At 41.2% G+C, this 14,096-nt stretch overlaps 1 protein-coding gene across 1 annotated transcript in view; it reads left to right on the top strand.

The window, feature by feature from the left end:
- The first annotated feature begins 922 nt into the window (after positions 1-922).
- Positions 923-14,096, top strand: part of LOC102498576 (zinc finger protein 596) — a 20,646-nt gene continuing 7,472 nt past the window's right edge. Inside the window, exon 1 of the mRNA XM_014592906.2 lies at positions 923-1,107. Coding sequence (XP_014448392.1) covers positions 988-1,107 — 120 coding nt within the window. The 5' untranslated portion in view covers positions 923-987. The remainder of the gene's footprint in view (positions 1,108-14,096) is intronic.

The following is a 14,096-nucleotide window of genomic DNA, read 5'->3' on the forward strand; positions in this document are numbered from 1 at the left end:
AACCAAAAACCCTCCAAAAAAAAAAAAAAAAAAAGGGAAATCAAAAGTAAAATAGAGTCATCACTTTTCACACTTTAGAAGAGGTCTGTAATGGCAATACTTCTAATCAAACTTAAATGAATAAATAAAGCTAAGCATTACTGTCATCACTAGTTCTGGCCAGGCGGTAGCATGATTGTCAAGGCGACTGGGTCGCACATGGCCAACTTTACAACCGGAGTGCCTGACCCAGCAGCAAGCCCCAAATCCCAAGTGCAGACTGAGGAGGGATTGCCGCTTGGCCTTGTCCTTTAGGAGGGACGATCTCCCCTTCCCTGTGTCTCCACACCCTAGGGCAACACTACAAGACAAATAAAGGTACCATCACTGGTTCGGCCACACTCCAATTGCCACACTCCAATTTCCGCAATCCACCCAAAACTACCAAGATGCTAACCGAGAATTTATAATAAGTAGAGACCAGTAACAGACCATAGAGCTCCAACCTGCTGGGAGCCGCGGGAAAGAAACGGCGAGAAACCAGCAGTTAGTGTAATGGCTATGTTGCTGAACTCCCATGTAGCCCACCGCGGTTCAAGTCCCGGACCCGGTGGCTTAAACTCACGCAGGGCGTGTGTGCGTGCATGCCCAAGATCCCGAGAGGAGAATGGAGGAGAAGGGATTGCGGTGTGGCCATCCCCCCGGGGAGTGATTTCTCGCTTTCTATCTCTCTGTCTCTCTCTCGCTCGCTGGCTTTCTATCGAGCGCATGCGCCCTACAGCCAAACTTCTCAACAACAACAACAAAAAGTAAAAATAAGAAAAGAAACGGCGCAATCGCGGGCGTCGGTTCGGAGAGGCTGGCGCGGAGCTTTGTGGGAAGTGTAGTCCCCTGCGCTGAGGCCTCGGGCGCAGGCCCCTGCCGCGCTGTCCCGTGTTCCTTCTGCGCGTGTGCCAGCCGCCCACGCCGCCATCTTGAGTCGGAATTTTGTGCTTTGAGGCTGTCCAGATGCTGCTTCCCAAGCTCTGGGGTGGATTCTGCGCCCCTGAATGTTGGTGTCAGGGTGAAAGAGGAGTCCTTCAGCCCCCTGGGGGACTCTGGCCGGCGGGGCTCGTGCCCCACCACTTGGTAAGAGCAGAAACGTTTGTGGCCCTGAAACGGGCGCGCCTCGTGTCTGGGAGGACGATCGTCCCTTCGGCGTCCACAGATCTGGGGCTGCGGAAGGGGCGACCTGGGCGGTGCGTCTGGCGTTTGCCTTGTCAAAAGACAGTGCGTTGCTAGGAGGCCGGGCCGTGCTTCCGGGAGTTCAAAACCTGGCTCCCGAAGCTCCGCGATGGGGTGGTGGCGTCCAAGATGGCGACGAGAGAAGGGTGGGGGCGGGGCCGTGGGCTGCCCTCGGCCGGGAGGACCCGGTGTCAGCCCCGCGGCGTTCAGTCCGTCCGTCCGTCCCGATGTGTTCACAGTACGAGTGAAGCGCCGCGGCGTGTGTGTCCTAGGGGCTGAACTGGCAGATGTATTTGTGGGGTTTCTTGGTGTCTCCTCAGCAAGTGAAGTTTCTGGGTTCCTTCTGCATGTGATCGTTGCCTAGCACTCCCGTTTGCGTTGATGTAAGTTTTTGCAAACTTAGTTTCCAGAGACAGTTCTCGATGATGGTTCTGTTTTCTTTTGGAAGAAAGTGGGTGTTACAAATGGTAGGAAGCGCCCTATGAAGAGCTCTCCCACACCCCGTGACCTGAGCCGCCTTTGTCACTAGCGCTCCAGGCAGGCAGAGCACTTAAAGAAAGGGGAAGGGCCTCGTTTTGCTTAACTCACAGGGTTATTGGCCCCACGGCCTGCAGTGAAACAATATGTGAGCAATGCCACTTGCTCCTCAAGCTGTCGCCTTCTGGATGAGGTTGGACGGGAGAGGGCCGTCGTGTCGAGGAGAGTAGGCAAGGACCTAGGAGGTGACCCTTAGAGGGGTCGCGAAGGTGGGATCTATGGGGAATTACCCGTCACTCGTGAGAGGGTCTAGTTAGCGTGCTCTCTAAAGCTCCTGTGGCTTCCCTTCGCATTGATTGTTTCCAGACTCTGGAATCTGATCTGACATCAAGTTTAGCATCTGGGGATATGCTGATGATCTCTCTATCTAAATAATTTTTTTCCTTGGTAGCTGGGGGAAGGTATTTCTGCCTTATAAGATTGAGTTTAATCATTGGGTTTGAGCAGATATGTGACCTGTGGAGGGTCTCCTGCTATGTAAATGCCAAAGGTCCTGACTTTTTGGCTGGAGTTACCCACTTTGCTGCAATTAACTCAAAACAGCTGTTTTTGAGATCATTTTTGGGATACTGAAGTCAGCTTAGAATAAACGTTGCTTTCAAATGTTTTGCTTTAAACGTGCCTCTTGTTATCCTGGACTATATGGTAGTGGACTATATGATCTCAAAAGGTTAATAACACAAATGTTTCTCACTTAATGTCAATAATCTGTTCCTTAAAGTCATCTATAATGCAGAAACAAATAGAAACATTTTACATTCTTTAAAACACAAAAATTAGATTTCATTGCACTTCTGCTCCAAACACCACTTAAATACAAATTAAACACAGTACAGTGACTGCATATAAATAAAAAATTCATGTTATGATCAAATAAATTCAAACCATATTTTTATGATCTCCAGACGGTTGCTTTGTTTGATTTCAGTGACTTTAACCACCCCGCAGTCCATTGCTTGACCTTTTTTGTTTTTCAGAAATTTTACATGTGTTTATGAAGAACTGGTTATTGTATTTCTCATGTAATTAAACACTTTTTTTTTTCCAATTCCCAATGTGTTGTATGTTAGTCATTAAGTTCCAGGACCTTAAATGTGTTAGTTTGCTGTGTAATGAATTGACAAAAATGTATTAGCTTAATAAAAGAATCATTTTATTTGATCCCATTCCTGTGGATTGGCATTTGGACTGGGCTCAGTAGGGACTTACGCTGATGTGGCCAGGGATCACACATGAGACTTTCATCACCCAATGTCTTGACCAAGGCTGGTTGGTTTAAGATGGCTTCATTCCCATGCCTAGTTTTTGGTTCATGCTGACTTTTGGTGAGGTCCTTTGCACGTCAGCCTCGGGATTCATCACAATATTATTTCTGTCCAAGAAGGCAAGCACCTGTGGGCAAGTACTTTGCAACCTATGTTTGTGTTACATTTGTTGTTGTCCTGCTGACCAAACAGATGGCAGGACCCAGGTTATTATTGGAAGAGATTATATAAGTGTATAGCTGCATGAAGTGTGTCATTTGGAACCATTAGTTGAACAGTGTATAGCAAGAAGTGTATGTTATAGGGCCAGCCTGTGGTATGATGGTTAAGGCAGCTGAATCCCACTTGGCCAACTGCGTGGTTCAAGTTCTGGACCCAGCAGCTTGAAAATCACGCCGGGTGCATGTGCATTCATGCCCAAAAACCCAAGAAGAGGATAGAAGATGGGATAGCCTGACTATCCCTCCTGAGGGGTGATTTTTCACTTTACCTTTCTCTCTGTCTCTCTCCAGGAAGTACAAGCGCCTGATAGCAAAAAAAAAGAGAAAGAAAAATTTACCATGTTCTATTTTTTCCTGTTTATTCATGGTTGGAAAGTATCAGCTTACGGCATGTAAACTTTCCATGAAACAGTATATGATAGCAAGAGGTGTTGTAGTAGAGATGTTCATAGGGAGTTCATGTTAGCAATAGTTTAAATGGCCATGTGTATTCCTGTTAATATAACTTGAATTTTAGGGAAGATAATTCTGTCCTTGGTTTCAAGTGTTAAATTATTTCTTTAGGAAACATTAGTTGTTATTAAATCAGAATGCATGTTCTCATTGACTCGGTAATTAATTGTGTGTATCTCTACCCCTTAATACGTTGTGAATATATCCATTTTGTTGCCCTTTCCTGCTTATGGAACTCAAGTAGAGGGAAACTTTTTTTCTTTTTCTTATTCCTTTCGCTCTCTTTCTTTTTCTTCTCCATCTAATGTGTCAAGCGTTTTTAGCAGGTCAGCAAAGAACTTAGTACCGAACCATACCAGTTCTCTAATGATTCCAGTGTATTTCCATAATCTGTCAGCTATGACAAAATCCTCTTACCCGTTTCCAAGAGCAACCAAAAAAAAAAAAAAAGGAATAAATCTCTGGTGAGTTGTTTATTTATCCTTCACCTTAATTGTATTTTATGAATTCTGTGGTATGGGTACATTAATTAAAGTGGAAAAATAAATTAATGATCAGATTTAGGGAAATATTAGTAAGATAAAGTTGGCATACAGATAGAGGTAGGTTATATAAAGTTGAGAGCAAATTTGCTTCTGGTCTCATGGCATGACAAAAAGGTAGACATAATGGAACCTGAGAAGAGAACATGCCCAGTTCTCGTGTGCCATAGAGACTTGCTTGCACACTGAGACGTGGTCTTCATCAGTCACGTACATGGCATAGTGGAAAGTTTTTTAGTACCAACCTAGAAATAACCACTTTCAGCATACAGGAGTGGAATGTACCTAGTGCTAAAGCAAAACTTGCATTTAAGGTTTCTCCGGAGTTGCTAAAACAGTGTAGTCCCAGACAACTTTTGAAAAGGCCATAGTTGATTCACGGATAAAACCTACAATATTGGAGAATTGACTCACCACAGTTTCTTAGGTAGCTTTCCATACATTCCTCTCTGCTTATGTGTATGTATGGGTTTTGCAGTAGACTATTCAGAGCTTTGAGAACCTACTTTTCATAGGTATTTTCTATGGAGAGGCTCAGGGCGCCCACACACATAGTACTAAGGAAGTTTAGGAGGCCCTCTGTTCTCTCAGAACCAAGATTCAAAGTTATATTTTCTGGCAAATATTCCTGCTTTTCTGTTTATACTTTAACCCACTCAAGTGAATTAAAGTAGGTTTAGTTGAGTGCTTTGAAAACCCACCAGTAGCCTAAGTTATAGTTAAACCCCGTGACTGTTCTCTAGCCTTTGCTTTACTTGAATCTTCTGCCATATTTGAAGTGACTATTAATAACCTCCTGAAAGTTCTCAGTTTCTGTTAGTCTCACTGATGATTTTTTTTCCTCCCCAATTCCCTGAATTCTGCTGTCTTCTTGCCTAAGATGCCTCATCCAGGGGCTCTGTGCTGGGCCCCATTCTCTCCCTGTATTTCTGACTAATCCACCTTCTGTGGTGTGCACTCCTGAATCTACAGTACGTAACATTTTCCAACCTTTCAACTTACCTTCAACTCTCGTTGAAATCTCCTTTTTTTTGTTACCGAAACAGCATGTGAAGATCAATAAATCCAAAATGAAAAGTGCATCTCCCTCTGTTCCCTTACATGTGATATCACTGCCATCCAACCAGTGGATGCCATCCATCTCACCAAAATCAGATTTTTTCCCCCTGCACTCTGTCCTCTTTCAGATCTAACTTCATATGGTGTCAACTCTTGCTACTTGTATTCGTTTATTCTTTTCATTATATTCTGTAATCTGTATTGTCAGAATAGGCAGAAGACCTGTCAGTGCTCACAAATAAGCATTGTAGCTTTGTTTCTTACTTTAGAGATGTCATTCTTTTATTTTTTAAAATACTTTAAAGGGCATGTGTGCTCATCAGAGAGAGAAAGAGAAGGAAAGTGAGAAAGCAAGTCACCAATTCTGGTACTCGAACCACAGTCAGCCACGTGGGAATCCACAATGTTAACCCTTACACCATCCGCTGGTCTCCTCTTTTAATTTTTTTTTCCTTTAAGGTTTTTATTTTTGTTTTGCCATAGGCACATGTGCTCACCAGAGAGACACAGAGAGGCAGTGACAGGGAAAGTTGAAAAATCACTCCTTGTGGGGATGGGCACACACATACATGTCCAGGGTGATTCTCAGGCCACCAGTTCCAGGACTTGGACTGTAGTTGGCCATGTGGGAGTCCAGCGCCTTAACCACTGCATCACCTTCTGGCGCCAGACATGTCATCTTTGGCAGTACCTAAAGAGCACATTCAATGATGAGGCTCAGTCCATTGTGAACTGTGCATCTGTCTACCACAGGTAGTGCCATCCTTAGTCCACTGGGGAAAAGCATTCAGAAGTTAGTGGAGCACATTTGAACAAAGATTAATAAAAAAGATACACAGAATACAAACAACCATAGACTTGTTATTTGTACCTTTTGCTTATGTCAGTGATTCTGTCTGTAGGTTTTTTGGTTTGGGGTTTTTTGTTCGTTTGCTTGTTTAGGTTTTCACTTTAGTGTGTGTTTACACTAGCCAGAGAGACAGAGACAGTGAGAAGAAAAGTGAGAAATCACCCCCCGGGGGCTGGCCACACCGCAGTCCCTTCTCTTCCATTCTCCCCCTGGGATCTTGGGCACACACGTGCCCAGCATGATTTTTAAGCTACCAGATCCAGGGTTTGAACCATAGTCAGCCATGTGGGAGTCCAGCAACATAACCTCTACACCATCTGTTGGCCCCCTGTCTGTAGTGTTTAGTGTATAATTACATGTTTGTAGTTCAGAAAACCTGTCTGTTTCAAAATCTTTAAAGACTGTGTTGAATTCTTCTGCTTTGTCAGCTTACTTCTAAAAATGAGGAAAGAAAAATGGATATGGGCATCAGTCATGTCTGCTCACAAACCAGAATTGTAGTTAGTAGTTCATTAAAAAGAAAAACAGACAACATCATTAACAAGATACTTTTGATATACAGTATACTTTAATACCTAATAGATATTTAACATGTTAAAATGTGTATTTTACATTTACTTATTTTGAACCTAATCATCCCTTTAACCCTAATGCTCCATATCTAAAACTAAGGTACTTCTGTGTTCTCTAATGACTTTCACAGTATTCTCTTTATCTGCTGTGTAAGAAAGAACCACCAAACTTACTGGCTGAAAACAGGAATCTATAACATGTTGCAATTTTGTGTGCATCACTAAACTGATAGAGTATGTGGGTTGGTTGCTTCAGGACAGTGTGGTCTGCTACACTTTCTCTGTCTCTGCTGCAAAGACAATAATGGCTGGAGACATTGAGCAGGCATGCAGCTCTCTCTGGCCAGCTTGGGCTGCTTCCCAGTCTGACAGCCTCAGGGAATTCAGACTTTCTGGCCTATTCCACAGCAAGTGTCCAGGAGACACTTAGAGGCTGTGAAGCTTCTTAAGACCTTCCCTCAGAATTGCAGAGCATTTCTTTCACCACGTTCTCTTCAAGAGCATCACTGAGACCAGCCCTGATGCAAGGAGAGAGCAATAATGCTCCTTTTCTCAACATAGCCCAGTTTTATCTCACCACAGAATAATCTCATTTCTCACACATGTAAAATCTACATTGACTCATTCCAGAGCCCCAGAAGTCGTTTTGCTAGTATGGCACCAGCTGAAAGCCCAGGTAAATCAGGTCCTAGAGGCCTACCATCTCCCTCTCCGCATACCCAACACACAGCAAGGAGACTGGGGTCAACCTGGCAGCACTTCCTTTCAGCAGTGGTGGTGCAGTGTGGGACGCACTCTGTAAGCCTTGATCTGAGTGTTAGAAGTTCTCATCCAGCACCTCTTTCTGTTCTTCAGTAGGGCCTAGTTCTAGTTCCTGGAGAAGATGCTTCAGACCTCTTTATCCTCCCTTTGGGCTCTTGTCATTCTCTGAGTTGATCTTCCCTTTTCCCCCAAGAAATGCCTGAGTTGGCACTTAATCAGCTTTCTCCACCTATGTTTTGTTCATTGGTGAGTTGGTGATCCAGGGGACTCCTTTTCATTTTTTGATTTTGGCCTTTTGATACAGGAAATAGTTCAATGAAATCAATGGTTTTTAAAACATAGTCTTGTATACCAATCAGGTGAAAGTTGCACCCAACACAGTCTTTGAAGCAGGCCTTTTGTTTTCTGTCCTTCTTTCTGCCTGGTATGTCCTGGGACTTAGAAGTTCCGTTTATTTATCTGGGGCTGTTTATAAGGAACACTCAAGGCACTTAGAATGCCCAAAATGTTCTTTGTTTCTTTTAAACATAAACACTGATTCAAGCCCTGCAATAAAGCTGCTTGTTACTTTCAAAGGTTTTGCTTTAAAAAATAGTTTCTTTCACACTTTTGAAGTATTGGCTTTTTTATGTTTTCTTTATATTTTGTTTCTTTATCTCTCACTTAGGCTTTCTAAATAGGCATAGAAAGGAGGCCAGGGAGCACTTTCCACATTTTTCCCAAAAATTACTCCTTAGGCAGCCATCTGAGTTAGTGAAAAACTCCTAACTTTGCATATTGTGGCAGGCTGTAGTGTGCTTCCATATATAACCCGCATACCTCTTTCTCCAATTGTTTTCAGTAGGGGTTTTTTCCACCATTCTTCAAGCTCTCACCAAGAGTCTTGATACCCTTCAAGTTTGTGTTAATGATCTTTTTGACCGTATTGATTGGCACATCAGTTGGAAAACATGGTTTTGATGACCAAGAACACACGACTTAAGTAACTGTGTCCAAAAACTCTGGGAAGAACTGAGAAACCAAAAGGCTGCCGCTCAGTGATAGGAAATGCCCTTGAAAATTGAAAGTGATTTTGAGCAACCTAAATGCCCCCTTCCTGGTAGTTCTCTAAACCATCTGGAGTCCAAGCTTTGCAGCCACCCATGCTGAAGTCACTAAGACATGTCCCTACCTGCTCTTGTGAGAATTTAAGTATGCTTTTTTGCAGCATGAGTGAGTAATTTGGAACTATTGTGTAGGTTCTATAGTTCTCCTAAAGATTGCTAGTATAGAAATTTTTAAAAATGCTTTTAGTCTCCATTTAATGAGGTAGTTTTCAGTTGATTGAGCACTAGAGTCCTTTCTGAAAAAAGTTTGCTTTGACTTCCTTCTCGTGATATGTGTCGTTTTCTGTCCCTGGCATAGTCTCTGTGTGACCGTGTATATTACTAGTGATTAATCTGTGATATATTTACCTATAAATGCTAATCCTTTTCTTGTTGGCTTTGGGGAAGAGCTTATTTGGTAATAAGATAAAGGCTTTATAGGCAGTCTCTGCATCTCATTTTGTTAGTGAGGATCACAGCACATTACCTTTGAGTTTTTATAATGTTTCTCAAATAACTTTTTTTGTATAGACTCTATGGGGAACTTCTAACTTTCATAGTTTAATTAAGGATTTTAATAGCTTGTAATAAATTCATTCCTAAAAATACTGGGGGTTTTTTAGTGTTTTTATAATACAGTGAGTTTTTTTGAACATTACTCTAATTATTTTGTCATTCCTACCTTCTTTATATTTTAACTTCCCATAGTGATTGCATTAATTATTTTTCAGGTCATTTTCATTTAGTTGAGTTCCCTTTAAACGACATTGAATTCATGGGGATAGTTTGGAGAGAAATTCTCCTCAGTATTGTGTTGCAATAGGACATCTTGGCTCAAAACTTTTTTTTTTTTTTTTTAAACACATACATATGCCTGGTTGTCTTTCAAGCCACTGGGCAGCAAAATCCCTTTGCTATGTAGGATATGCACATTTTTAAGGGGCCATTATTCTGTCTAAAGGATTTGAGAATGAATGTTCAAAAACTTTTACAGCAATTCAAATGAGTAATTTTATATCTTCTGAATTTAATAATAGACCATCAGAGTTTATATTTTGTTTGCATTTTTGCTTCACTCTATGCCAAAATTGTGCTAATACAGATATCAGTCTACAGTATATTGAAAACTTTTTTTTTTTTTTTTTTTAGAGAGAGAGATATTTTTGCTATAGGGCACATGCCAGAGAAACAGAAAGTGAGAAATCACTTTCCAGGAGAATGGCCAAACCGCAATCTCTTCTCCATTCTCTTCTCAGGATTTTGGGCACAAATGCACCTGGGCTTGATGCGAGTTTTAAGCCCCCAGGTCCAGGACTTGAACTGCAATCAACCCTGTGAGAGTCCAGTGACATAGCCATTATGCCATCTGCTGGTCTTGCTCAAAATAATTTTTAAAAGGAGCTATTAATATATTTAAATTTTGTGGAAACTGGTTAGGATTTTCCGTCAGCTAAGCTCAACACCTGAGGAACTGCTTTTCCTATGCCAGTTTCCGTCTGCACAGTGGCGTTCTTTGATTTGTACCACATGGGAACATGGTCACAGCGTGAATGGATCCACTTGTTTATACTAGGTGGGCTGTTATGTTGCTTAGGTATATGGATTCCTGGATAACACATAAGGATATCATCTTTTCTCCAGTTAGCAGATCCTTGTGTTAAGGTGAGGCTTTCCTTTTAGGTCTGATTGAAAATGGCTTTACTTTTATTTTGATTGTAAAGGGGAAAGAGGAAAGCAAAAATATGAGAAAAAATATGGTCACATATTTTTTCAAGATAGAAGAGATATAATGAATTAAAATTATAAAGGGATTGTGAAGATAGGTTTCTGGTAAAGATTTAAGTAGCATGGTGGTTAAGGCACTGGACTCCCACTTGGCTGACAACAGTTCAAGTTCTGGACCCAGTGGCTTGAAATTCACACTAGGTGCTTGCGCATGTGTGCCCAAAATTCCAAGAGGGAATAGAGGAGAAGGGATTGTGACATTGTCGTTACCCCCTGGTGGATGATTTCTTACTTTTCCTCTTTCTGTCTCTCTGTATCCTGTGAGCACATGCCCCCATGGCAAAAACTTTAAAAAAAATTATTTCAAAAGCTATAGTATTGTTTTCTACAAAAATTGAGATAAAGGTATTCAGTTAGAGATCATTGGATTTATAGTCCATGATTTTCAATCACTAGGAGAAAAAGGGTAACCAATGACTATGAACACAGTAGTATCATAGTTTGGGTGATAAACTGAATTATTTTGCCATATTATGTAACCTGTAATTCCATTTAGGGGAATGGATTGTGCTCCCAAAATTAATATGTTGAAGTCATGATGCCCTCAGGACAGCTGAATGACTGTGTTTGAACTTCTAAAGAGGAAAGTTTTAACAAGGCCATTAGGGCAACTAACCCAAGGTGACTAGCGTCCTTATTAAAAGTGAAAACCATGGTACTGGCATGTGAAGACAAAGGGAGAAAACTAACATGTACAAGCCACACACTCAGGTCTCTGAAGAAACCTGATCTTTGGACTCTTTCATCTGAGTCTTCTAGTCCCCCCAAGTAGTGAGGAAATTTGTTTGTTTTAAACTGCCCAGGGCTGGCCCTTTGTTGTGGCAACCTCAGCACCGGTCACAGATTCAGACTCATATAGTCATCTGACTAGGGGTACTCCCAGTTTTTGAGAGGGAAGATAAAGTGAAAAGGTGTGAGGTTCAGAAGACAGGAAAAAGGCTTGCAATTGTTTTTGAGAATGAAGAATGATTTGTTTAGCAAAATACAGAGTTGTCAGACATTATGGAAGTCACCAGGAGTAATGATTCTGTCTTTAGACAAAGTAACCATCTTAGCCCTGTGCATGCAGATGCAGTCATAGAGGAGACAGGAACAGAATCACCTGTTACTGGGATCTTCAGGAGCAGATGTGCGAATAGTCCAAGGGATAAGAAAAAAGTCATTCTTGATGAGTGTGTGTTGTGTTAAAATGAATAGTAATTTATTTAATTTGTCAATGGAAAAGAAATGCTACTTGGGATGTGGAATCAGTATACTGGAGGTCTAGGAATGGTAGGGGACGTGGGTATATATAGTATAAGAAGGGAAAGACATTGCAGTGTTGAAGTTCTATTTATTACTTAGAGGTGCTAATCCCAAGGAAACTTAGATTTGGCATGTAACACTTAAAAATTTTGAGCACAGGGGACAAACCAGCATGAAAATCATAGCTGTGACTAGCTGTGTAAATTATTATTTTATTAATGTTTTCTGATCCTCTGTTTATGTCATTTATTAAATTGGTAAATAACTGTCAATCAGTATCAACGTATTTATTGTGCAGATTAAGTGAGTATCTGTAATTAGTAAACACAAATTGACATTTAATGCAAATTACATTTTTTTGAATTTCAGGTATAAATGGGTAAGTTAATTCTACTTTTGTTTATGATATATTATTATCATTTGTCCATGAAGTATGTGTAATTATTAATATTTCAAGGGGGAAATTACAATTTATTTATGAAAATCTTGCTTTACATTCACATGGGTGTGATTAAAAACAGGGCTAAAGTCACTAAAGATAGAAAGCAAGAAATCACCCCCCCAGGGAAGATGGCTACACTGCAATCCCCTCTCTCTCATACTCCTCTTGGGATCTTGGGCACACATGCCGGGCGTTAGTTTAAGCCACCGGGTCCAGGACTTGAACCACGGTCGGCTACATGGGAGTTCAGCGACATAGCCATTACGCTAACTGCTGGTCCCTCTGAGCATCCTTGACCTAAGAATTGTATCAGTACAGAACAGTAACATGACCCACGTACTCTTGCTCCTTTCTGACACAAAGGATTTTAAGGAATTTAATTGACAGAGTGAGTGCCACTGGTCCCTCCAAATGGAAGATGTTTCTGAAGTGATGATTTTCATAATAAAACAGATTCTTACTTGATTGATACCCATTTCCATGAAAGAAAGATCTAAAGATCAGAAGTTGCATGAGATCAGAAAAGAAACTCCAGACAGCTATGATGTATGTCGGAGGATCATCACTAGCAAATAAAGCAATAATAATGAAATCTCAGAAATTTCTGTTATTACATTTAGATGGAAACCCAAATCCACATGTGGAATGAGTCAGGGGTCTCTGTGTGGAACCTGGGAAGGAATATAGTAACTCTGGATACCCACAGGATGTTTTTCCTGGTCTTGTCCATAGGCATTTGTATTTCTATGTTTATTTTATTTATTTGTTTGTTGTAGAGGTTTTTGCCTTTAGGTCATGTACGCTTGAGGGTGAGAGGGATAAGGGACACTGAGAGGGAAAGTGAAAAATCACCCCCAGGGGGGATGGCCATACCACAGTCCCTTCTCCCAGGATCTTAGGCACAGACACACAGATGCCCAGCTGTCATGTGTAGAAAACTCATCAATAATCCCTGTCCTTCCTAGTATGACCACTAATTTATTGCTTCCATTATGCTTATGCATTTTCAGAAGAGAGTGCTATTTTTTTCCTCTCTCATGTAGTCCATGGCCTCAGGAGAAGAGTTGATCATGCTATTATGTGTAACGGGTTTAGGGTTGAGGTGAGTTTGGCAGTAGGGTTGAGGGAGGCTTGGAACACTGCAGCCAAGTAGGAAGACAGCTCTTTTGGGAGGTGATTCAGCCAGTCCAGTGTAGTCTTGCACTGAGTCAGTCCTACGTGGTGTTGAGAAAGAATGACAGTGCTAGGCCATGGAACATATAAGGACTCATTCATTTACATATTTTTCAATTTTAAACTTTTTCATATTTGATCAAATATATTTGAACTTTTGTAAACTTCTAAAAAGATAACTAAAATTATCATTATTCTTATTCCCAATTACTCTATCTTCTAGTAATTAGTAACTTATTCTCTTTTTTTTTAAGAGACTATTGCTGTAGGGCACATATGCTTGCTGGAGCAACAGAGAGAGACAGAAAGTGAGACATCACCCCTTAGGGGGGATGGCCATACCACAATCTCTTCTATTCTCCTCTTGGGATTTTGGGCACACATGCCCAGCGTGAATTTTAAGCAACTGGATCTGGGCTCCAAACCACAGTCACCTACGTGGGAGGCCAGCTACGTAACCATTACGCCATCTGCTGGTCCCTAGTCTTATTTTTTTTTTAATTGCTGGAATGCATACTCATCAGAGAGAAAAAAATGTTTTTCAAGCTGCCAGGACCAGGATTTGAACTGCAGGTGGCCATGTGGGGATCCAACTCCCTTAACTGCTGCACTGTAGGGCCACCCTCATTTATTCACATTTTATAACTAGGAATAATGTACTGAAAGTATTAACTTGATTGTGGTTAAGCAATTAAGAGTAGTAGGAGAATTGAGTATAGATAAGGTGAAATTGAAGTCCTTGGAAAATTTTCAAAAACTAAATAGACAAGTCCAATTAAGAGGCTGCTATAATACTTAAACAGAGACAGAATAAAGTTGTAAGAAAGATAGTAACTAGAGTTTAAGTCTTTTTTTTTTTTTTTTTTTTGGGGGGGTATCACCCTAAGGGGGGGGAGAGTCCC

Source organism: Tupaia chinensis, unplaced genomic scaffold (genome assembly GCF_000334495.1).
Source record: "Tupaia chinensis unplaced genomic scaffold, TupChi_1.0 Scaffold138725_1, whole genome shotgun sequence".
NCBI classification, from domain to species: domain Eukaryota; kingdom Metazoa; phylum Chordata; class Mammalia; order Scandentia; family Tupaiidae; genus Tupaia; species Tupaia belangeri.